General features: G+C 38.8%; 1 protein-coding gene across 2 annotated transcripts in view; it reads left to right on the top strand.

Moving 5' to 3' along the window:
* Positions 1–26,765, top strand: part of galla-1 (cytosolic iron-sulfur assembly component galla-1) — an 86,463-nt gene that overhangs the window by 749 nt on the left and 58,949 nt on the right. For both annotated transcript variants that reach the window (XR_016546927.1, XM_090373173.1), the window contains exon 2: positions 20,741–20,817. Coding sequence is in view for 1 of the 2 variants with exons in the window: in XM_090373173.1 (XP_090229299.1) it covers positions 20,772–20,817 (46 nt within the window). In the remaining variant the exon portion in view is untranslated. The remainder of the gene's footprint in view (positions 1–20,740; positions 20,818–26,765) is intronic.

Raw genomic sequence — 26,765 nt, 5'->3', positions numbered from 1 at the left:
CCAGGGGCTCTCATCTTATGAGTATGGACTTGGCACACCCAGGGTCCCAAGCTGGATATCATTATTCTTCTCTTTCTTGGTGATTCCCTTCTACCTCTCTCTCTCTCCCAGGGTAACTCAGAATTTTTTTTTGGCTAGTACAGCAAAAGCCTCAGGCTTCCTTGCTCTATATGGCTAATAATAATAAATACTGATACAGTGACTAATGTCCACATGCAGGTAGCTCTGCTAACAGATAAACTGAAAGGTATACTTAAACCTGATGTTTTGTGGATTCTATGAGAATTCCACCTCAAATGTAATCACAGAGATTGGTCAAGATGAAAAATTTTATTCTCACTAGTAGAATATCTTTGATAATGAAGTATAAAGAAGAGGTTACTGTTACATATGAGAAGCAGAACAACATTCTGGTGTGCTCGGTCCATTCAAGTCCATTATTAATGTTTATGCATACACCTTGATACTAACAATCGTGACATCCATGTGATGAGCATATTTGTATAAAACTGTATATATGTCTGGTCACCCTCAGTGAAATGGAATGGGCATAGTATCAACAAAAAGCGGAGAATCTGGTAATTATACATTTCACTTTATTTGTCAGCAAAGGTACTTGCATGTGAAATTAGTTGCTGGTCAGCATTAGTCTCCCTCTCTGACATCCATTATATGACACTTGTAAAAGTGTAGTGAGTTTAACACTTGCCACCCATTTTAGAGATTCTGTGTTCAAATCCTGTTGGAAACTAGAGGAACTCTTACAGACTTTTCAGTACATCTATAAGCAAAAAAAAAAAAAAAAAAAAAATTATGATACACTTGTGGAGTTTCAAGATTCTACAGAATACACAAAACCAGTTATTGAATATGCACTATTTTTTGTTTGCTGGTCTTTAAATTCAGCAGAAAGAAACTATTCATATTGAACTGGTACATTGGCATCAGCAATTTGTATAAACCATCAAGCTGGCACAGTAGTATATTTGGGATGCCAAAACAGTAAAACCTATGAGTTTAAGTATCAGTTAGAATTACATGTGTGAATTTTCATATTAATCAAATATGACACTCACTTTCAATCCCCATCAATAATTTATTTTTTAATTGGAAAAGTTTATCTAAAAAATTTCTTTACAGCACCATATTTTTAAAAAATCATCTGTTGTTGTGGTAACTTTTTGTAGAGTTTCTGTTTGTTTCTCTTTTTGTCCACTTGCTTTCCCAATTTTTGTCTGTACAGCTGCTTGAGTTTTTTTTTTTTTTTAAAACAAGGCTGTTATTTCTAATGTTTTTTGGTCTTATTATACAATAATAAAATTTTAAAGTTTTCCTACTTGAAACAACTACTTGCCTTTTTTTCCCCAGAAAACTGATTGGTGAAGTAAAGATTATCATGAACCTCTACTGTGGTTTTTTGTATGCCATTTATAATTTGAATGAAAAAATGCACATTATTTTCCATTATTAATTAAATAATCTTGACCTAGGAAAGATCAACATTGTTACAGATCTGCAAATCTGTGTTCAGCTTTATTCTTCTCATATAATGCTTACACTCAGAAGAAAAAAAAAGTTAATTCTTGACAGGATGCACGTTCATACTTATGCCATTTATTTCTTCTTGCTTAATGGGAAGACTCACCCAGTCCCTGTCCACTCAGAGTAACATACAGTAAACCCCTGCTAGTCCGGACGTAGTTAATCTAGATGTCGCCTAATCCAGGTGGATCTGATGGATGGTCACCTCTTTCAACAGATCTATATATATATATATATATATATATACTGTATATATCCACAGACCTGTGTGTGTGTGTGTGTGTGTGTGTAAGTTAATTGAGAGGATGAGAGTAGAGAATGAGCTACCAAATAGGATTTGGTAGATAATTTCTATAGTTCTAATTTCTGTAGTTCCAATTTCTGTTTGGTAGTTCATTCTCTACTCTCATCTGCTCAATTAACTTATACAGTATATCCATTATGGTTGTTGCATTCCTTTTGCCTAAGTATGCAGTGTCCCTAGTCCATAAACCATATTACCATATTTTAATATAGGTCATCAACTTGACTTATAAATACAGTATATGTGTGTACATATATATATATGTACTAATTCTTTCCAATAACTGCATCATTTTGCTTCTACAGGGATAGGATACACTTAAATAGAAAGGGTGCAAGAATATTTTCTGATGCCATTGAGGCAGAGTTAGGTGGGTCGGAAAAATGCTAGCTTGGGGGGGATACACGAATTAATATATTAACAGTAGCCGCTGGCAGAGGTAAAAGTGATTCTTGCACTACTTCTATTGAAATGCAGTTTGAGCAGCAGCCTGGAAATCAAGACAATGGGAATTTCCAGGACTGCTGAGAGTCATAGTGGAACAAGTAAATACATGGGCTGTGTTAGGGTAACTAAGAGTAGAAACAGGTGCATATATACTTGCATGTACACCAATGCTAGGAGTATAGTTAATAAATTCGATGAGCTTGTAGTGCTAGTTAAGACATCAAAGGCAGATATTGTTGGGATATCAGAGACATCTTGTCACACAGACATAAGCAGTGCAGAACTGGAATTTGGGGAGTACAATGTGTACAAAAAGGATTGACAGGACAGGAAGGAAGGAGGGGTTATGCTGTTAGTTAAGAAACATAAAATCTAAGAAAGTGCATCCAATTGATGTGGGTGGACTATGCAATGTTGAATCTGTTTGGTATGACATAAGCACTGGGAAAGGAAAAATGAGAGTAGGTGTGTGTTATAGGCCTAATCAATCTGATGAGTATAATGAACAATTGAGCAGAAAAATAGTGGGACTGTAAATTAGAGTGTCTTATAATGGGGGATTTTAATTTCCCAGATATTGACTGGAATTTGGAGGTTGGTCACTCACACACTAGCGAGGCTTTTGTGGATTTATTGGATGATTGTTTTCTACAGCAGCGTGTTCGGGAGGCAACTAGAGGGAGTAATACTCTTGATCTGATTATCGGTAGTGATCCTTCATGCATTAAGAATCCGCAGATAAAGGAACCACTAGGTGGCAGTGATCACAGTGTGTTGAAGTGGGATTTACTCAAAGAGGTAACTACCCTCAAGGGTAAAGGGAAGGGTTTTTGCTTTTGTAAAGGTTACTACGGCGGTCTGAGACAGTATTTAAATTCTATACAGTGGAACCAACTGATCATGTTACCAACAGCAAATTCAAAATGGGAAGCATTTGAAGAATTAATCTTGGAAGCTACTAGGCTTTTCATACCAACAAAGAAATATTGTTCAAGATTTAGGCCTAAATGGATGTCAGATGAACTAATTAGACATTAGCATTAGCATTAGCATTAGTAGAGGCATTTGATGCAAGAAAGCAAGCTTATGCAGCATCAGCCAAAAAAAAAAAAAAAAAAAAAAAAAGTAACATAAATAAATAAAAATAACCACTTCCACTTCACCCCTCTGTTCGTTCGAAATACCTGTCCAGCTGAGCCTTAAACTTATTTAGGCTATCAACTTCCACGACAAGGGATGGAAGTCTGTTCCACCCACCAACCACCCGCTGGCTAAAGGCAAATTTCCGCACATCTATCCTACATCTGTCTTTCCTCAATTTGAATTTATGCCCTCTCAGGTGATTTTTCTGAGCTAGAGGAAGAATCCCATCAGCATTGAGCATGCTCAAACCATTCAAGGCTTTGTACACCTCTATCAGATCACCCCGCTGGTGCCTAGTTTCCAGACACTGTAATTTGCAAAACTTAAGCCTTTCTTCGTAAGAGAACCCCTTTGTCCCATTCACCAATCTAGTTGCCCTTCTCTGTACTCGTTCCAGCAGCTCTACATCCTTCCTGAAATGAGGCCTCCAGGCCTGTATACAGTACTCTAGGTGTGGCCTGACCATTGCCTTATACAAGGGAATAATCACCTCCTTATCCCTGCTAGAAAAATTTCTATATATCATTGACAATACACCATGAGCTACTCTTGCAGCTCGTCTGCACTGCTCAGAGAACTTCATATCTGCCTGCACCACCACCCCCAGGTCCCTTTCATTCTCTACCACTGTCAGTGTAGTACCACAGAGTTGATACGTTGCTCTGGGGTTGCTGTTTCCCATATGTAGTACTTTACATTTGTCAATGTTAAACTTCATTTGCCACCTCGAAGCCCATCTGCTCAACCTTTCCAAATCCTGTTGCAGCAGCATAGTGTCAGTAGTGTCCTTGACAACCCTGCCAACCTTTGTATCATCTGCAAACTTGGACATTAAGCCTGATATACCATCATCAATATCATTTATAAATACAGAAAACAATAAAGGCCCCAATACTGAACCCTGAGGGACTCCACTAATAACATTAGTCCACGATGAGCAGTGTCCATTGATTACCACTCTCTGTCTTCTCCCCCTCAACCACCCCTTTATCCATAGCAGCAACTTGCCTCCAATGCCACACTGCTCCAATTTGTGTAGCAGTCTTCCATGTGCAACAGTATCAAAAGCCTTTCTAAGATCCAAGTATATAATATCAAAGTTATTCCCTGCATCCAGTTCTTTTGTGACTGCATCATAGTATCCAATCAAATTGGTCAGGCAAGACTTCCCCTTAACAAAACCATGCTGTGTCCTAGCTATAACTGAAGTCTTGTCTAGATGATCCTGCAGTGCTTCTTTCACCAGTGCCTCCATTAATTTTCCGGGAACAGAAGTTAAACTCACAGGTCTATAATTACTTGTGTCAGCCTTTGATCCCCCTTTGTGAATTGGGGTCACATTTGCACATCTCCAGTCAATGGGTACCTCCCCTGAGTCCAAGGAAGCTCTCATAATTATGGCTAAGGGTTTGCTTACCTCCTTTGCTGCCTCCTTTAATATAACTGGATAGATCCCATCCATCCCAGGTGCCTTTCTTGTGTTTATCTTCAACAATTTCTCCTCCACTTTGCTCTCAGTTATTACAAGATTCTCTAGCTTACTGCTAGAGTTGAATACACCTCTGGCATTCCCCTCGCTGAATAACTCCTCATGTGTGAATGTCGATGCAAAATATTCATTTAGTTTGTTAGCTACCCGAGCAGGGTCATCAACAGTTGACCCATCGATCTCAAGTGGACCAATCTGATTCATCCCCTTCCTTCTAGAGTTTACATAAGTAAAGAACTCTTTGCTGTTTTTCTTCGCATCCCTTGCCAAGGATCTCTCGTAATCTGCCTTCGCCTGCCTAACCTCCTTTGTAACTTGGTTACAGATCAACTTGTATCTATCATAGGCATCCGTGTCACGTGTTAATTTGTATGTATCCCATGCATTTTTCTTCTCTGCCATATGCCTCATTAGTTCATCTGACAACCATTTAGGCCTAAACCTTGAACAATATTTCTTAGTTGGTATGTAAAGCCTAGTAGCTTCCACGATAAGTTCCTTGAATGCTTCCCATTTTGAATTTGCTGTTGGCAATATCATCAGTTGATCCCACTGTATAGAATTTAAATACTGTCTCAGTCCATTGTAGTCGCCTTTACGAAAGCAATACCCCTTCCCTTTACCCCTAATGGTAGTTACCTCTTTGAGTAACTCCCACTTCAGCACACTGTGATCACTGCCACCAAGTGGTTCATTTATCTGCAGATTCTGAATGCATGAAGAATCACTACTGATAATCAAATCAAGAGTATTACTCCCTCTAGTTGCCTCCCGAACATGCTGATGTAGAAAACAATCATCCAATAAATCCACAAAAGCCTTGCTACTGTGTGAGTGACCAGCCCCCAAATTCCAGTCAATATCTGGGAAATTAAAATCCCCCATTATAAGACTCTCTGATTTACTGGCCCACTCTATTTCTCCGAACAGTTTCTTATTATACTCATCAGAGTCATTAGGCCTATAGCACACTCCTACTCTCAATTTTGATCTCCCAATGCTTATGTCACACCAAACTGACTCGACACTGCACTGTCCAGCGATGTCGACTGGCTTCACTTCCTTGGATTTTATGTGTTTCTTAATTAATAGCATAACCCCTCCTCCCTTCCTATCCTGTCTATCCTTTCTGTACACATTGTACTCCCCAAATTCCAGTTCTGCATTTCTTATATCTGTGTGACACCACGTCTCTGAAATCCCCACAATATCTGCCTTTGATGTTTTGAGCAATACCTCAAATTCATCAAATTTATTTACTAAACTCCTAGCATTGGTGTACACACAAGTATACATGCACCTGTTCTTTTTCTTAGCTACCCTAACACAACCCATGTGTTTACTTGTACCCCAATGATTCCCAGCAGTCTCTGAAATATCCTGCATCTTATTTTCCAGGCTGCGGCTCATTCCAATAGAAGCAGTGCAAGAATCACTTTCACCTCTGCCAGTGGCTACTGTTAATCTATTAGTCCTTGTATCCCCCCAATCTAGCAGTTTTCCGACCCACCTAACATTGCCTCGATAGCATCAGCAAACATTCTTGCACCCTTTCTATTTAAGTGTATCCCATCCCTGTAGAAGCAGTCTCTCCTGTTAACAAGTACAGACCAGGCTGAAAAAAATTCTACCCCTTGAGCCCTGCACAATCTTTCCAGGGCCGAATTGATTGACAGGGCTCTCATCATATACTCCCTCCTATCGTGGGAGTATGTGTGACAGAGAAGAAAAATGAATGGGATACATTTAAATTAATATGTGACACAGAAGCCTATGATAGATATAAGCTGGTCTGTAACCAAGTTACAAAGGAGGTTAGGCGGGTGAAGGCAGATTATGAGAAATCTTTGGCAAAGGATGCAAAGAAAAACAGCAATGAGTTCTTATGTATTCTCTATAAGGAAAGGGATGAATCAGATTAGTCCACTTGATATCGATGGTTCAACTGTTGATGATCCTGCTCAGGTAGCTAACAAACTAAATGAATATTTTGCATCGACATTCACACATGAGAAGTTATTCAGGCAGGGGAATGCCAGAGGTATATTCCACTCTGGCAGTAAGCTAGATAATCTTGTAATAACTGAAAGTAAAGTGGAGGAGAATTGTTGAAGATAAACACAAAGGCACCTGGGGTGGATGGAATCTATCCAGTTATATTAAAGGAGGTGGCAAAGGAAGTAAGCAAACCCTTAGCCATAATTATGAGAACTTTCTTGGACTCAGGGGAGGTACCCATGGACTGGAGATTTGCAAATGTGACCCCAATCAACAAAGGAGGATCAAAGGGAGACACAGATAATTACAGACCTGTTAGTTTAACTTCTGTTCCAGGGAAATTAATGGAGGCACTGATTAAAGAAACATTGCAGGATCATCTAGAGAAGACTTCAGTTCTATCTTGGACACAACGTGGGTTTGTTAAGGGGAAGTCTTGTCTGATTAATTTGATTGGATACTATGATGTAGTCACAAAGGAGCTGGATGCAAAGAATAACTTTGATATCATATATTTGGATCTTAGAAAAGCCTTTGATACTGTTGCACATGGAAGACTGCTGCACAAATTGGAGCAGTGTGGCATTGGTGGCAAATTGCTGCTATGGATAAAGCGATGGTTGAGTGGGAGAAGACAGAGAGTGGTAATCAACGGACACTGCTCTTCGTGGACTAATTTTATTAGTGAAGTCCCTCAGGGTTCAGTGTTGGGGTCCATTGTTTTCTGTATTTATAAATGATATTGATGATGGTATATCAGGCTTAATGTCCTAGTTTTCAGACTATATGAAGGTTTGCAGGGTTGTTAATGACAGTACACTGCTGTAATAGGATGTAGAAAAATTGAGCAGACGGGCTGAGAGGTGGCAAATGAAGTTTAACATTGACAAATGTAAAGTACTGCATATGGGAAGCAGTAATCCCAGAGTAACGTATCATTTCTGTGGTACCACACTGACAATGGTAGAGAATGAAAAGGACCTGGGGGTAATTGTGCAGGCAGATATGAAGTTTTCTGAGCAGTGTAGATGGTCTGCAAGAATAGCTCATGGTGTCTTCTCAATGATATACAGGAATTTTTCTAACAGGGATAAGGAGGTGATTATCCCCTTGTATAAGGTAATGGCCAGGCCACACGTTGAGTACTGTATAGAGGTCTAGAGGCCTCAATTTAAGAAGGATATAGAGCTGTTGGAACAAGTACAGAGAAGGGCACCAAGATTAGTGGATTGAACAAAGGGTTGCTCTTACGAAGAAAGGCTTAAGTTATGCAAATTACAGTGTCTGGAGACTAGGCACCTGCGAGGTGACCTGATTGAGGTGTATAAAGCCTTGAATGGTTTGAGCATGCTCAATGCGGATGGGATTCTTCCTCTTTGAAGGCCTTTGAGATGTGAAGAGCAACTCCTTGTGTTTCACCGAACCTTTCCATTGAATTAGTCCGTAAACGAGTAACATAAACCAGAATATCACCAGTGGATCGACACTGACGGAATTCATACTGGCGATCATTGATCAGACAGAAGGTTTCTAGGTAGTTTAAGAGTTGGCGGGTAATTGATTTCTCCATTACTTTAGAAAGAGTAGAAGTAATTGCATTGGGACGATAATTTGATGGCAGGGATTTGTCACCCTTTTTAGGAACTGGCTGGCTGGATATGAGCAAATTTCCAAGCAGAAGGGAAACCGCCTTTGGAATAATAAAGTGAAAAAAGGCGGCAAAGAATAGGAGTAAGTTCAGGAGCATAGGTTTTGAGAACAATTGGAGAAATACCATCGGGACCTGGAGCTTTCTTAGCATCAAGATTTGTCAAAATCCTTCTGACATCCTTTTGATGGAAGACCACAGGAGGCATTGAATGGAGCGTGTTGGGAACGGTGGGGGGTGTTTTACCAAGATCATTAATACATGAGTTGGAAGAAAAATGGGATGCTAGCAGGTCAGCTTTAGCCTTGGCTGAAGTGACAACAGAACCATCTGGTTTCGACAGAGGTGGGAGCAGAGATGGGCAACAGTTGCGGCCAATAGCTTTGGCAAGAGACCAGAATGCTCGGCTACCATTAGGGCAAAAAGCAAGTTTTCTACTCTTAGCCTGTTCAAACTCTAGTTTGGACTGATTAATAACTGCTTTACAATTGTTACGAGCTTTGGTGTAGGCAGAAAATGAAACTGAAGAATTAGAAACAAGCCAATTACGATATGCAACATTCTTCTCTTGAATAGCCTTAGCACATTTATTGGAAAACCAAGGTTTAGATAAAGGATGAGATTTTAAAGTGGAGTTTGGGATAAAGGATTCCATTCCTGCAAGAATAATTTCACTGTCATGATCTGAGCAAACGTTGACATCAGAAGTTTTGAAACAGTAATCCGACCAAGGAAAACAAGAAAAGAAGTCTCGCAGATCATCCCATTTTGCATTCTTGTAATGCCAAACAACACGAGATTGGGAATAGCCATGAGATAAAGGTTCCATTGGAGAAGCGACAATCACCAAGTTGTGATCTGAAGTGCCTAAAGGACTTCTCACGTCAACCATGTACGTAGAAGGGTTGTTTGTGAGAAAAAGATCAAACGTGTTGGCTGTGTGATTTGGATTGTCCGGTATTCTTGTAGGTAAATCAATAATCTGTGTAAGTTCATTAGTAATTGCAGAAGCCTTAGCATCTCTACCAGGTGTCTCCGTAGCCAGGTGGGAAGGAGCAGCAGTGCGTAGCACAAGCTTCTTGATTAGACCGGGGTTCGAGCCCGTCACCACTAAATACGGAAGATGCGGAAAGGTCAGGGAATGACCACCGCATATCCCGGAGCAATATGGCCTTAGTTGCTAATGCTCCTAAAAAAACCAAATAACAATAACAATAGCATCTTGACCAGCTGGGTCGGTATGACCAGAAAATGGAAGCCAGCTGGAATTGTGAACATTAAAATCGCCAAGGAAAATTACCTCACTGTTAGGAAAGTTGGACTGGAGAAAGTCAAGTTGCAAAGAGAGGAAAGAGCTGCAAATGATTAGTGGAGTTTCGAGAACGGTAGAGACAACAGATGAATTTGACACAATGAGCTAGAGAGATTTTAAACCAGAGAAGATTGAAAAGAGGAGATTCCAAATTACCAAGTCTCGGACAGAGAATATCGGATACACATATGCACAAGTACCACCTTTGAGGTGAAAGGAATCATATAGCGAATAATTTAGGCAACTGAGATGAGCAGTAGTTGAATCAACCAATAACAGATTCTGTCAGAAAAAGTACATGGGGTTTGGTAGACTGCAAGTGGAAATGGACATCGTTGAAATTAGAATTGAGACCACGTATATTTGTGAAATGAATTAAGAAGTGCTTGGGAGGTTTAGATCTTTTCGCAGATAAGCTTGCTCTATTAATTTGACAATTCATGGTGTATTCAATAGTAAGAAAAAGTGGGTAGGACATGCTGTATGAAGTAATGAAATTTTGGGATATAGCGTACACATGGTAAGAATATGCCCAGATCCTTGACATAATGTGGCCTCGACAATGCTCCCCACATACACACTACTCAGACTCCCTCCAGTCACTATCTGGCAGAGTAGAGGTAGCAAGATTATACACTAGCTGATCTGGAAGCCTCCAGAGAGTTATCAATAGGTTTGGTCCAGTGTACTAACTGGCGGCCAGCCTGCGAACACCGTTTTAGAGCTGTACTCTTGAAATGTAAGGAATATTGGATCTCGCCATGATGTTCATCATACCCTCAAAAGTAATCAATCATACTGCATGATGGAAGAAATAGGGAAGGGTTGACCGGAACTTAGCTCTAGAGACTAAACATGGGTTCCACCACTTCAAGCCTCCAGTAAGCAAAGTGGTGGTATTGCGTTGGTTGATGAGAGTCATCTACCACCTAGTACTGCCTGGTAACATAGAGGGGTGGCATTCCTCCGTGTGGTGTGGGTGCCACACCTCGACCCCTGCTTATGTTGGTTCACACCTGGGTGGTCACCCACCATGTACTTGTGCATGAAGGTTATACCCAGGATTACTAACAGTGCCACCATCATGAAGGTGCAAGCAGAGGGTTTGACTGTCACAGACCGTCCAAAATTGGGTCCACTTAACTTGAGTGTCATCCGAATATCAGTTCCATCAGCGTTTTAGACTCCCAGGTAGCAAGTTCTGCTTGTCTGCCATATCTGAGAGAATGTCTGTGACAACCTCAAGGACCAGACATTAAAAAACAATAAAGAAGCAATAAAAGCATTTGTTTTAAAATTTGATGTAGGGAGCGTTAAAAGTAGAGTATCAAATAAACAGACATTAAAAAAAGCCAAAAGAAGTCCTAGCATCCTTTGCCAAAGGTGGCAAAGGATGCTAAGAAAAACATCAAGGATTTCTTTATTTATATAAACTCTAAAAGGAAGGGGAAGAATCAGATTGGTCCACTTGATATTGATGGTTCGACTGTTGATGATCCTGCTCAAATAGCAAACAAACTGAATGAGTATTTTGCACTACATTCACATGAGAGGAGTTAAGGAAGGAAAATTCCAGAAGTTTATAAAATTGTAACAGAGTGCTTAATGATTTTGTAATAACTGAGAAAAATGTGGAGGAGAAAATGTTGAAGTTAAACGTAAGAAAGGCACCTGGGGTGGATGGGATTTATCCAGTTATATTAAAGGAGGTGGCAAAGGAAGTAAGTAAACCCTTAGCCATAATTATGAGAGCATCCTTGGATTCAGGGGAGGTCCCCACAGACTGGAGATGTGCAAATGTATCCCCAATTCACAAAGGGGGATGGAAGGGTGACACAGCCGACTGGGCTAGCCGGGTGGGTAAAGTGTCTGCCTGGCAATCCAAAGATCGTGGGTTCGAATCCTGCCTTGGGCTTGAATCAAATTACCGTAAAAACCTTTGGAAGTGCATTATGGCCACAGAAGCTGATGCGCCAACTACCAAAAAAAAAAATTTTAAAAAAAGAAGGGTGACACGAGTAATTACAGACCAGTTAGTTTAACTTCTGTTCTGGGTAAAATAATGTAGTCACTTGTTAAAGATGCAAAGATGAATCGGAGTAGACAGAGGATGGTAATCAATGGATGCTGCTTTTTGTTGACTAATATTATTAGTGGAGTCCCACAGGGTTCGGTGTTGGGCCCATTGTTGTTTTGTATATTTATCAATGATATTGATGAAGGTATATCAGGCTTAGTGTCAAAGTTTGCAAATGATACAAAGGTTCGTACAGTTGTTAATGACTGTACTGGCAGCGTGCTACTGGAAGATCATCTAGAAAATTTGGGCAGATGGGCTGAGAAGTGGCACTGAAGTTTAACATTGACAAATGCAATGTACTGCATATGGGTAGAAGTAACCTCAGAGGAACGTACCAATTCTATGGTAATACACTTAGGATGGTAGAAAATGAAAAAGACCTGCGAGTAATTGTGCAGTCAGATATGAAGTTGTCTGAGCAATGCAGACAGGCTGTAAGAGCAGGTCATGGGGTTTTGTCAATGATATACAGGAATTTTTCTAGCAGGAAAAAGGTGATTATCCTTTTGTATAAGGCAATGGTCAGGCCACACCTTGAGTACTGTATACAGGTCTGGAGGCCTCATTTTAGGAAGGATGTAGATTTGCTTGAGCATGTACAGAGAAGGGCAACAGGATTGGTGAGTGGAATGAAGGGATCCTCTTACCAAGAGAAGTTCTGCAAATTGCAGCAGCTGGAGACCAGGCACCTGCAAAGTGATTTGATTGAGGTGTATAAGGCCTTGAATGGGTTGAGCACACTGAATTTTGATAGGATTCTTCCACTTGCTCAGATTACAAACCGGAGGGGGGGTCATAAATTCAAATTGAGGAAAGACAGCTGTAGAATAGATGTGTGGAGATTTGCCTTTAGCCAGTGGGTGGTTAATTGCTGGAACAAACTTCCATCTGTTAAGAGATTTGTGGGGACCCCCATGCACAGTTCACTTAGGAGTGCCCCACACAAATATCAGAATTCAAACATTTAAATTAGTCTACTTTTCACTTAATAGCAAATCATAAAACTACAAGAAAATGGAAACCAGAATAGCAAAAGAGCAATCCCCGTTGATAGCTTAAATAAATTTAAGGAGGAACTCAAAATGTGATGCATGAAAGTAAGCTCATACGCTCTCTTTCTTGCATTACATGCCTCTACTACTAAGTGTTGCTTAGTAATAGAGTAACAGAGAAAATAAGCTCATATGCTTACTTTCTTGCATCACATGCCTCTATTATTAAGTGTTGTTTGAAGCTGTATTCAAGTGGTATATGCTGCAAAGGTCAAGTGGCATTGGCATGCATGGTGTTGAGCTTCAGGCAGCAGCAGAAAAGTTTGCAAAACATTTGGAGTTGCACAATTTTGCTTGTAGTTCAAAATGGATGTGGTGGTTTAGACGAAGGAATAATATAACTCCAATTTCACTATAAAAAAAAAAAAATTGTGGTGAAGCCCTAAGTGGTGATGTTGAAAGTGTTGAGCTATTGAGAAAAAAACTTCATGAAATAGTAACACAATCAGGTCTTTGTTATTCTCAAATATATAATGCTGATGAAATGGGGCTATTTTGTCATGCCCTGCCAGAAAATACACTAGCTGCCCATGCAAAAAACTCAACAGCAGAGTGGAAAAACAACAAAGAGTAGTTGTCAACACATTGTGCCAATGCAGGTGGAACTCATCAGCTGAAGTTTTTTGTGGTTGGCAGGCTAAGCCTGCAAGAGCACTTCAAGATTGCATGCACATATTTCCTGTTGCCTACAACTCTCAAAATGCCTGGTTCATGCTAGAAATTACAAAGACTTGGTTCCATAACCACTTTGTACATGAAGTCAAGAGGCATAAGAAAGAAGTGTTGAAATTTTGAGATGACCAGATTAAAGAACTTCTAGTCCTTGAACACATCCAGTTATTGAAAATCTGTCCATCAAGGATGGTAAAATAAAGTGCTTGGCTTTGCCACCCAACACAAATACCTTAATACAACCAATGAACCAAGACATCATTATGGCCTGCATGAGGCTCTACAAGTACAATTTCTTGATGAAGTGGTGATAGTCTTGGTGAGCATTAGCAAAGGCACAGGATGCAGGAAAGCAAACTTATATAGCATCAGCCAAAAAAAAAAAAAAAAAAAAACACCCTTATTTCACCCATCCACTTGCTCCAAATGTTTGTCAAGTTCTGCCTTGAATCTATTTAAGCTATCAACTTCTACAACGACAGATGGAAGTTTGTTCCAGCAATCAACCACCCGCTGGGTAAAGGTAAACTTCCACACATCTATCCTACAACCGTCTTTCCTCAATTTGAATTTATGCCCTCTCAGGCAATTATTCTGAGCAAGGGGAATAATGCCATCAGCATTGAGCATGCTCAAACCATTCAAGGCTTTATACACCTCAATCAGATCACCTCGCAGGTGCCTAGTCTCCAGACGCTGTAATTTGCAAAACTTAAGCCTTTCTTTGTAATAGCAACCCTTTGTTCCATTCACTAATCTTGTTGCCCTTCTCTGTACTCGTTCCAACAACTCTACATCCTTCTTAAAATGAGGCCTCCAGACCTGTATACAGTATTCAAGGTGTGGTCTGACCATTGTCTTATACAAGGGGATAATCACCTCCTTATCCCTGCTAGAAAAATTCCTGTATATCATTGACAAGACACCATGAGCTACTCTTGCAGACCATCTGCACTGTTCAGAAAACTTCTTATCTGCCTGCACAATTACCCCCAGGTCCTTTTCATTCTCTACCACTGTCAGTGTGATACCACAGAGTTGATACTTTACACTGGGATTACTTCTTCCCATATGTAGTACTTTACATTTGTCAATGTTAAACTTCATTTGCGACCCCTCAACCCATCTGCTCAACTTTTCTAGATCCTATTGCAGCAGTGTACTGGCATTAGTGTCATTAACAATCCTGTCAACCTTTGTATCCTCTGCAAACTTGGACATTAAGCCTGATATACCATCATCAATATCATATATCAATATCATAAATACAGAAAACAACAATGGACCCAACACTGAACCCTGAGGGACTCCACTAATAACATTAGTCCACGAAGAGCAGTGTCCATTGATTACCACTCTCTGTCTTTTCCCACTCCATCATCCCTTTATCCATAGCAGCAATATTCCTCCAATGGCACACTGCTCCAATTTGTGCAGCAGTCTTCCATGTGCAACAGCATCAAAGGCTTTTCTAAGATCCAAATATATGATATCAAAGTTATTCTTTGCATCCAGTTCCTGTGTGACTACATCATAGTATCCAATCAAATTAATCAGACAAGACTTCCGCTTAACAAACCCATGTTGTGTCTGAGCTATAACTGAAGTCTTGTCTAGATGATCCTGCAATGCTTCTTTAACCAGTGCATCCATTAATTTCCCTGGAACAGAAGTTAAACTAACAGGTCTGTAATAACCTGTGTCTCCCTTTGATCCTCCTTTGTGGATTGGGGTCACATTTGCACATCTCCAGTCCATGGGTACCTCCCCTGAGTCCAGGAAAGCTCTCATAGTTATGGTTAAGAGTTTGCTTACTTTCTTTGCCGCCTCCTTTAATATAACTGGATAGATTCCATCCACCCCAGGTGCCTTTCTTGTGTTTATCTTCAACAATTTCTCCTCAACTTTACTCTCAGTTATTACAAGATTATCTAGCTTACTGCCAGAGTTGAATACACCTTTGGTATTTCCCTCCCTGAATAACTCCTCATGTGTGAATGTCGATGCAAAATATTAATTTAGTTTGTTTGCTACCTGAGCAGGATCATCACCAGTTGAACCATCAATATCAAGTGGACCATGATTCAACCCCTTCCTTCTAGAGTTTACGTAAGTTAAGAACTCTTTGCTGTTTTCATTGCATCCTTTGCCAAGGATTTCTTGTAATCTGCCTTCGCCTGCCTAACCTTCTTTGTAACTTGGTTACACACCAGCTTATATCTATCATAGGCCTCTATGTCACATGTTAATTTATATGTATCCCATGCATTTTTCTTCTCTGTCACATGTCTAATTAGTTCATCTGACATCCATTTAGGCCTAAATCTTGAACAATATTTCTTTGTTGGTATGAAAAGCCTAGTAGCTTCTAAGATTAATTCTCTGGATGCTTCCCATTTTGAATTTGCTGTTGGTAACATGATCAGTTGGTTCCACTGTATAGAATTTAAATACTGTCTCAGACCACCATAGTCACCTTTACAAAAGCAAAAACCCTTCCCTTTACCCTTGATGGTAGTTACCTCTTTGAGTAAATCCCACTGCAGCACACTGTGATCACTGCCACCTAGTGGTTCCTTTATCTGCAGATTCTTGATGCACGAAGAATCATTACTGATAATCAGATCAAGAGTATTACTCCCTCTAGTTGCCTCCCGAACATGCTGCTGTAGAAAGCAATCATCCAATAAATCCACAAAATCCTTGCTAGTGTTTAAGTGACTAACCCACAAATTCCAGTCAATATCTGGGAAATTTAAATCCCCCATTATAAGACACGCTAATTTACTGGCCCACTCTATTTCTCTGCACAATTGCTCATTATACTCATCAGATTCATTAGAACTATAACACACACCTACTCTCATTTTTCCTTTCCCAGTGCTTATGTCACACCAAACAGACTCAACATTGCATTGTCCACCAACATCAATTGGATGCACTTCCTTAGATTTTGTGTGTTTCTTAACTAACAGCATAATCCCTCCTCCCTTCCTGTCCTGTCTATCCTTTTTGTACACATTGTACTCCCCAAATTCCAGTTCTGCACTGCTTATTTCTGTGTGACACCATGTCTCTGATATCCCAACAATATCTGCCTTTGATGTCTTGACTAGCACTTCAAGCTCCTCGAATTTATTAAATATACTCCTAGCACTGGTGTACATGTTTCTACTTCTTGTTACCCTAACACAGCCCATCTATTTACTTGTTCCACTATGACTCCCAGCAGTCCTGGAAATTCCCATTGCCTTGCTTTCCAGGTTTCTGCTCAATGGCATTTCAATAGAAGTAGCGCAAGAATCACTTTTACCTCTGCCAGCGGCTGCTGTTAATCTGTTAGTCCATGTATCCCCCCAAGCTAGCAGTTTTCCGACCCACATAACTCTGCCTCGATAGCATCAGCAAATATTCTTGCACCCTTTCTGTTTAAGTGTATCCCGCCCCTGTAGAAGCAGTCTCTCCTGTTAACAAGCACAGACGAGGCTGAGAAAAATTCTACCCCTTGAGCCTTGCACAATCTCTCCAGGGCCAAATTGATCGACAAGCAAAGTGGATGAAGAGAATAACACAAGAGGAAAAAGAACTCTGTAAAAAATCAAATCATGCAATATCAACTGTTTTGCTGTCTTCAACTGAGCCAGTGCATTGAGAAACATTTAAATGGAACTTTGGTCAATTGCTTGTAAAAGCTCTTGCAGGACACAGATGGCGACATGAAGAATTTGAGCCAGAGGACTTGCAGATTGTGATCATGGCAGCTGGAGGCTGAGACAGTGCAAGAAAATGTCCAAGATTGGCTTGAACTGGATGAATTAGTCCATGAATTTCATCAGCTGACAGAGGAAGAAATTTCTGCAGATGTTAAAGCTTCTGCTATGTAAGAAGGATCAGCTAATGAAGTAGATGAAACAGATGAACCAGAAGAATCTATAATTAAGAAGAAACTTCTCTGCACTGCAAAAGATGGTAATGATGCAGTAATCAGTTATGTGGGCTGTTATCAAATCAATAATTGCAGACATATTATGAACACCTAAAACAATGAGGGAGATCATAATTAAAGAGCATAGCTTGACAGTTTCTTCAAACCTGCATTATTACGCTCTGAGTCATCAATCGATGAATAAATGTGCTGTGCTTTTTTTAATTTTTATATAGACAACAGTGATATTTTTTTTTCTTCTGTTTTTCATCTTTTAGGGTAATCTTTTTGCTTCACTAAACCAGATTATCGCTTAATCAAGATGATCTGCCTCCCTCTCCCAAACTAGTCTGGATTAGTTAGGTTTTACTGCACATTCTTGTAGACTGTACTTACCTGTTAAAGTAAACAGTAATATTTAAAAAAAAAGAAAAAAAAAAAAAACTTTGAAAGGCATGATATGGCCATAACAGGATTTGAACACAATAAAACAGCAATAATGTATAATACCTACTGCATTATGAACTTTTACTAGAACATCATATTAAACACCATGTCAAGTGTTTTAAGAATAATAATATGCTTACAAGATTGTTCAGGCAACTTGTTATCCTGCTCTTAAAATATAGGGATATTATTTGGCTGACATGGAGGACAAATAATAAATGACAAATTCATATTATTAAAATAATAAATTAAGGAAAAATTTATTCAAATTATATATAATAGAAACTGATTACCATAGGGAAAATTACTTTTAAGTTGTATGGTCAATTCAACCTTGCTTCATTATTTTTTTAGACACTGCTTTCATGTTTGCATATACTGTATTAATTTTTGCATTTTATTGTCACATATTTTATATTTGGCTCCTCATTTTTATTCTAGGTTACTGTGCGCCATTTATTCAGCAGACTTTTAGGCATATATATATATATATATATATATATATATATATGCCAAGTGCCTATTGTCTTCACTATGTCAGTGTGTCTGCATGTAACAGAGGGACTCCCAGTGGGTAAATTTCCATGACATTTTTTATTTGGGCTTGTTAAAAATATTTGTGGAGCCAAATTAAATTTCATTAAAATAGGACAAATTGAAATCCAGCAATTATTCCTTTTCCATAAAAGTTGCATGGAAAAAAGAACTTCATAGATTAAATGTAATTTGAATGCAGTATTGTTAGCTTTAGACAATCAGTACATGCTTCACATGTATTATTATGCAGGACTCATGAACATGATGTTGCGGGTGAAGAGATACAAAAGATTTAAAAAGGGAAAAAAAAAGTAATACAGAAGGAGAGTAATAAATATTATACAGTTGTAATTAAATTAAATGGCTAAATTTAGAGAATGTAAATCTATAGAGATTTATTAGGTGTTCTATAAAGTTATCTTAGTAATTAAGGAGTAGCTATGTTTACTTTTCATTTTTATTAATCCTAGAAAATTAAAAAAATTCATTTAATTTAAGGAAAAAAAATCGAACATACCTGAAATGTAACACATTGTATACATTAACTAACTTGTTTTTTTATCATTTTTAAATTTTGCTGCTTTTTTTTTTTCTTGACTAATATCGATAGGAATACATCAACAGGGCTTTATCAATTTTATAGTAAAAAAAAATTGATAGATTTTAGTACCAGGTGAACCCTAAATTTATCATTTTAAGTTTCATCTTTGGACAGTTTGTTTTCCACCTGCAGGCTTGAAGGCCTGTAGGTGGCAAGCCTAGACTTGTTTTTCTTAGCTGCGTTAAATGTTGATGCTAAAGGCTTCAATTATCTTTTCTTTTTTTTTTTTCTTTTTTTTTTTTGTGTGTGCACGTGCTGTGGGACTTCCAGAATTTTTAGTTGGTTTAATTTAAAAGTGCAAACATACAAAAAACATCCCTCTCTCCAGAATGGAGTTATGACATTAATTTCACTCGGATTTAAATTTAATTAGTTTATATGTAATTTCTCATAAGTTATAATGACTGTATTCTTCTTCAGCCTGTACCTTACCAAGAAAGGCTTGAATGCTGTAAATAGTCAGGAAACTTGGCACCTGTGAGGAGAACTCAGTTGCAGAGTTTAATGCTTTTGAGTGAGTTGGGTAAACTAAATACTGATGGAATCCTCACTCTTTCTCAATATGACACACACGAGTCATAACTTTAAACTGGAAAAGAATGGTTTCAGGATAGATGTGTGAAAGTTTGCTTTTGGCCAGAGAGTAATCAGTCATTGGAATAAATTTTCATATAGTGTTGTGAAGTTGGGTAGGTTGAATAAATTTAAAGAAGGATTTGGCAAACTATTAGAAGATATTGGCAGATGAAGTGAATAGTTTTTTTTTTTTTTTTTTGTTGAGGTAGGAACCCCCTTCCCCTATTTCTCTTTCAGTGTAGTAGTACCAACAAAACTTCTTTAAATAATTGGCAATATACTCCTTGTTTTATGAAGTGATCTTTATATAAAATATTTCAAAATGGACTTACGCTAAGCAATACCTGAGACAAAGTGATTATACGGATTGGACTTAATTCTGAACTAATGAATAAATATGTATATATATATTAAAATATAAATTAAAATTCTGTTTATTCTCTGTATTGCTATATATTGTAAACCTTTTTATACCTTTGTATTTTTCTCCCTTAAATTGTAATTTTGAACCTAATAAATTTTCAATCTTCTTAGTTATACTCCTTGTTTTGTGGTTATATGATTGTAGTTATACAATTTATGGTTATGATTTGTGGTAATATGATTTATGCATCTTCATGTTTCTGCTTAATGTCAAACAGTTATTTTTTGCTTTGTAATAATGGTGTTAATTTTAATGAAACAAACAACTTTGTTTTCTATATGAAATATTTGAATGGAATTATAACCTTCCTAAAATAAATATATAGTTAAATCATTATTATGCATTTTCAGCTTAGATATGCAACATTTAATATAAAAATAGTTTACAATGTGCTTACTCTTAAATATTAGTTATATGTAAATCTTATACTCTAGTTATACATATGAAGGATTTTTTTTAAAACAAATTCCTTTATATGCATATAGTATTAATTTTTTTTAATTTCATTACTAATAATTTGTGTGACTTAAAATGATATTACAGAAAATTTCATGTGTGGCAGCAAGGAAAACAAATGTCAGTGTATGAAGATCCACTCTCAATGATAGGAGAAATCTATGGTAGGTGTTGTTTTTATTGCTTTGATTGAATTCTAATTTTAGCAAATCTTATGTGTGCATGTACAACCTTTAATGATAATATTTATATAACAAATTTTGAAGTAATGAAAAATGGATAATATAATGTACATGTAGTTCGTCAATTTTGAGCAAGAATTTTACATGGCATATGATATAATGAGGGGTAATACAAAAAAGGCTAGGACTGACTTTTATCTTGAAAATGCAGCATCATAGAATTTAAACTTTTTGCAACATGTTTGATGACTCATTTAGACAATACATTAATTATCCATTTATTCTTCCTCAACATGCTGCTGCTCTTGACCCACACTTTTCTTCCATCATTTCTAGTGATGAATTGTGGATGTATTGCTATGATCCAGAATTAGTGCATGATGAGTAGACGGTATTTTATGTTTCATCACATTTTCAAATGAGTGATTTTATCAAGAAGTGAGTTTGTTAAATTAGGGAAAGTTCAACAGAAACAGAAAAAGGTTCAACATGGTGTTTAAAAAAAAGAGCTTTCAGAAAAGGTGCTGTGTGTTGCCCAGTGACGTTTCAGTGGTTTGCAAAGTTTAAAGAGGCTGTTTGTCTGTCAGAGATAATCCTCACTGTGGCCATTCTCCAACTTCAAAGACTGGTAATATAATATTCATGATCTGATCAAGAATGATTCATATTTAACTATACACGAACTGCTGGTGAAACTAGTATTTCTCACGGGACCTGTCAATCAATTTTAAGATTGGGAATGCGACAACACATTTAAGCCAGGTTTGTGCCTTATATCCACACTAAATGATACTGTTGTACACATTGGCACAATTGATATTCAGAGTAGGAGAATGGTGGAATTACTTAACAAGTACAGGTCGATGTTGAAAAAAAGCCGTGAGTTAGGGTTGAATTTGAGAGTGTCTGCAATTCTGCCCAGACGCTATAGGAGAGAGTATATTATGAGAACATTTTCAATCAGTTCGGCCTTGGAGAGATTGTGCAAGGCTCGTGGGGTAGAATTTTTTTCAGCCTGGTCTGTGCTTGTTAACAGGAGAGACTGCTTCTACAGGGATGGGATACACTTAAATAGAAAGGTTGCAAGAATATTTGCTGAAGCTATCAAGGCAGTGTTAGGTGGGTTGGAAAACTGCTAGCATGAGGTGGATACACAGACTTATAGATTAATAGTAGCTGCTGGCAAAGGTGAAAGTGATTCTTGCACTGCTTCTATTGGAATGAGGAGCAGCCTGAAAAACAAGGTACAGGGGAATTCAGTGACTACTAGGAGTCATCGTGAAACAAGTAAATACATGGGCTGTGTTAGGGTAGCTAAGGATAGGAACAGGTGCATGTATACTTGCGTGTACACCAATGCTAGGAGTTTAGTAAATAAATTTGATGAGAGCCTTGTCGATCAATTCGGCCCTGGAAAGATTGTGCAAGGCTCAAGGGGTAGAATTTTTTTCAGCCTGGACTGTACTTGTTAACAGGAGAGATTGCTTCTACAGGGATGGGATACACTTAAATAGAAAGGGTGAAAGAATATTTGCTGATGCTATCGAGGCAGTGTTAGGTGGGTCGGAAAACTGCTAGCTTGGGGGGAGACAAAGACCAATAGATTGACAGTAGCCACTGGCAGAGGTGAAAGAGATTCTTGCACTGCTTCTATTAGAATGAGCAGAAGCCTGAAAAACAAGATGCATGATATTTCAGAGACTGCTGGGAGCCATTGCGGTACAAGTAAACACATGGGTTGTGTTAGGGTAACTAAGAATAGAAACAGGTGCAGGTATACTTGCGTGTACACCAATGCTAGGAGTTTAGTAAATAAATTTGATGAATTTGAGGTATTGCTCAAAACATCAAAGGCAGATATTGTTGGGATATCAGAGACGTGGTGTCACACAGATATAAGGGATGCAGAACTGGAATTTGGGGAGTACAACGTCTACAGAAAGGATAGACAGGATAGGAAGGGGGGAGGGGTTATGCTATTAGTTAAGAAACACATAAAAACCAAGGAAGTGAAACCAGTCGACATCGTTGGACAGTGCAGTGTTGAGTCAGTTTGGTGTGACATAAGCATTGGGAGATCAAAATTGAGAGTAGGAGTGTGCTATAGGCCTAATGACTCTGATGAGTATAATAAGAAACTGTACAGGGAAATAGAGTGGGCCAGTAAATCAGAGAGTCTTATAATGGGAGATTTTAATTTCTCAGATATTGACTGGAATTTGGGGGCTGGTCACTCACACACTAGCAGGGCTTTTGTGGATTTATTGGATGATTGTTTTCTACATCAGCATGTTCGGGAGGCAACTAGAGGGAGTAATACTCTTGATTTGATTATCAGCAGTGATTCTTCATGCAATAAGAATCTGCAGATAAATGAACCACTAGGTGGCAGTGATCACAGTGTGCTGAAGTGGGATTTACTCAAAGAGGTAACTACCATTAGGGGTAAAGGGAAGGGTTATTGCTTCCGTAAAGGCGACTACGATGGACTGAGACAGTATTTAAATTCTATACAGTGGGACCAACTGATGATGTTACCAACAGCAAATTCAAAATGGGAAGCATTCAAAGAACTTATCTTGGAAGCTACTAGGCTTTACATACCAACTAAGAAATATTGTTCAAGGTTTAGGCCAAAATGGATGTCAGATGAACTAATGAGGCATATGGCAGAGAAGAAAAATGCATGGGATACTTACAAATTAACACATGACACAGAAGCCTATGATAGATACAAGTTGATATGCAACCAAGTTACAAAGGAGGTTAGGCAGGCGAAGGCAGATTACGAGAAATCCTTGGCAAGGGATGCAAAGAAAAACATCAAAGAGTTCTTTACTTATGTAAACTCTAGAAGGAAGGGGATGAATCAGATTTGTCCACTTGATATTGATGGGTCAACTGTTGATGATCCTGCTCAGGTAGCTAACAAACTAAATGAATATTTTGCATCGACATTCACACTTGAGGAGTTATTCAGCGAGGAGAATGCCAGAGGTGTATTCAACTCTAGCAGTAAGCTACAGAATCTTGAAATAACTGGGAGTAAAGTGGAGGAGAAACTGTTGAAGATAAACACAAGAAAGGCACCCGGGGTGGATGGGATCTATCCAGTTATATTAAAGGAGGCAGCAAAGGAAGTAAGCAAACCCTTAGCCATAATTATGAGAGCTTCCTTGGACTCAGGGGAGGTACCCATAGACTGGAAATGTGCAAATGTGACCCCAATTCACAAAGGAGGATCAAAGGCTGACACAAGTAATTATAGACCTGTGAGCTTAACTTCTGTTCCAGGAAAATTAATGGAGGCACTGGTTAAAGAAGCACTGCAGGATCATTTAGACAAGACTTCAGTTATAGCTCGGACACAGCATGGTTTTGTTAAGGGGAAGTCTTGCCTGACCAATTTGATTGGATACTATGATGCAGTCACAAAAGAACTGGATGCAGGGAATAGCTTTGATATTATATACTTGGATCTTAGAAAGGCTTTTGATACTGTTGCACATGGAAGACTGCTACACAAATTGGAGCAGTGCGACATTGGAGGCAAATTGCTGCTATGGATAAAGGGGTGGTTGAGGGGGAGAAGACAGAGAGTGGTAATCAATGGACACTGCTCATTGTGGACTAATGTTATTAGTGGAGTCCCTCAGGACTCAGTGTTGGGTCCATTATTGTTTTCTGTATTTATAAATGATATTGATGATGGTATATCAAGCTTTATGTCCAAGTTTGCAGACGATACAAAGTTGGCAGGGTTGTCAAGGACACTACTGACACTATGCTGCTGCAACAGGATCTGGAAAGGTTGAGCAGATGGGCCGAGAGGTGGCAAATGAAGTTTAACATTAACAAATGTAAAGTACTACACATGGGAAACAGCAACCCCAGAGCAACGTATCAACTCTGTGGTACTACACTGACAGTGGTACAGAATGAAAGGGACTTGGGGGTGGTTGTGCAGGCGGATATGAAGTTCTCTGAGCAGTGCAGACGGGCTGCAAGAGTAGCTCATGGAGTATTGTCAATGATATACAGGAATTTTTCCAGCAGGGATAAGGAGGTGATTATTCCCTTGTATAAGGCAATGGTCAGGCCACACCTAGAGTACTGTATACAGGTCTGGAGGCCTCATTTCAAGAAGGATGTAGAGCTGCTGGAACGAGTGCAAAGAAGGGCAACAAGATTAGTGAATGGAACAAAGGGGTGCTCTTACGAAGAAAGGCTTAAGTTTTGCAAATTACAGTATGTGGAGACTAGGCACCAGCGAGGTGATCTGATAGAGGTGTATAAAGCCTTGAATGGTTTGAGCATGCTCAATGCTGATGGGATTCTTCCTCTAGCTCAGAATAATCACCTGAGAGGGCATAAATTCAAATTGAGGAAAGACAGATGTAGGATAGACGTGCGGAAATTTGCCTTTAGCCAGCGGGTGGTTGGTTGGTTGGTGGAACAGACTTCCATCCCTTGTAGTGGTGGTTGATAGCCTAAATAAGTTTAAGGCTCAGCTGGACAGGTATTTTGAACGAACAGAGGGGTGAAGTGGAAGTGGGGTTTTTTTTTTTTTTTTTTTTTTTGGCTGATGCTGCATAAGCTTGCTTTCTTGCATCAAATGCCTCTACTAATGCTAATGCTAATGAATTTGATATGTTAGTCAAAACATCAAAGGCAGATGTTATTGGGATATCAGGTGTCACACAGATTTGATGAATTTGATATGTTAGTCAAAACATCAAAGGCAGATATTATTGGGATATCAAGTGTCACACAGATATAAAGAAGACAGAATTGAAATTTGGGGAGTACAATGTGTACAGAAAGGATAGACAAGATACAAAAGGAGAAGGGGTTATGCTATTAGTTAAGAAACACATTAAATCTAAGGAAGTGCAGCCAGTTGACATGAGTGTACAGTGCAGTGTTGAGTCAGCTTGGTGTGACATAAGCACTGGGAAAGAAAAATTGATAGTAGGGATGTGTTATGGGCCTAATGACTCTGATGAGTATAATGAACAACTGTACAAAGAAATAAAGTGGGCCAGAAAAGCAGATTGTCCTATAATGGGGGATTTTAATTTCCCAGATATTGACTGGAACTTGTGAGTTGGTCAGCAAGCCTTTTGTGGATTTATTGGATGATTGTTTTCTACAGCAGCATGTTTGGGAGGCAGCTAGAGGAAGGAATACTCTTGATCTGATTATCAGTAGTGATGCTTCATGCATTAAGGATCCAGATAAAGGAACCACTAGGTGGTTCCTTTATCCTGCATACCACTAGGTGATCGCAGTGTTTGCTGATGTGGGATTTACTCAAAGAGGTAACTACCATCAGGCTTAAAGGGAAGGATTCATTTCCTGGAATGAATCCTTCCCAGAAGAACGGGTTCATTTCCCGGAATGCCTGAATGGCCAGGGATCCAGCAAAAACTGATTGACTGATTAGACACACTGCAAGTGAATAGCTGGGAATGAATCTGTTTCAAGGTAGGAAGAGAAGAGGAGAAATTCTTCCTTATGGCAGAGACAACACTAAGAGAATCTGCGTAAATTATGTCAGATGAGATGGAAAGCTCAATAATCTTACTAAGCGCATCTAACTTAATGGCATATAATTCAGCAGTGAAGATGCTGCAAGCAAGCGGTAGTGTGGCTGAACTTGTACGTAAAGGAAAAACTGCCGCAGCACCTACCATACTCTCAGTTTTGGAACCATCCATATAAATTTTACAGGCATGGTTGTTCATAGTAGCATGAGCTGAATGTAACTGTCTGATATTGCAGGAGGTATAATATTTTTCCCCAACTGGAGGAAGTGTATGTTTTGAGAGACAGACACATAGGTCCAAGGAGCAACAGGTGTAGTTGTGTCTTGGAAAATTTCATTTAAATTGACATTCCAAGTCTGAACAAGCTCTTTGATCCTGAGC

This window comes from Mastigoproctus giganteus, chromosome 5, assembly GCF_048544385.1.
Source record: "Mastigoproctus giganteus isolate SK-2022 chromosome 5, ASM4854438v1, whole genome shotgun sequence".
Taxonomy (NCBI): Eukaryota; Metazoa; Arthropoda; class Arachnida; order Uropygi; family Thelyphonidae; genus Mastigoproctus; species Mastigoproctus giganteus.
Note: the sequence above shows the minus strand (reverse complement) of the source record. Positions and strands in the feature narration are given on the sequence as shown.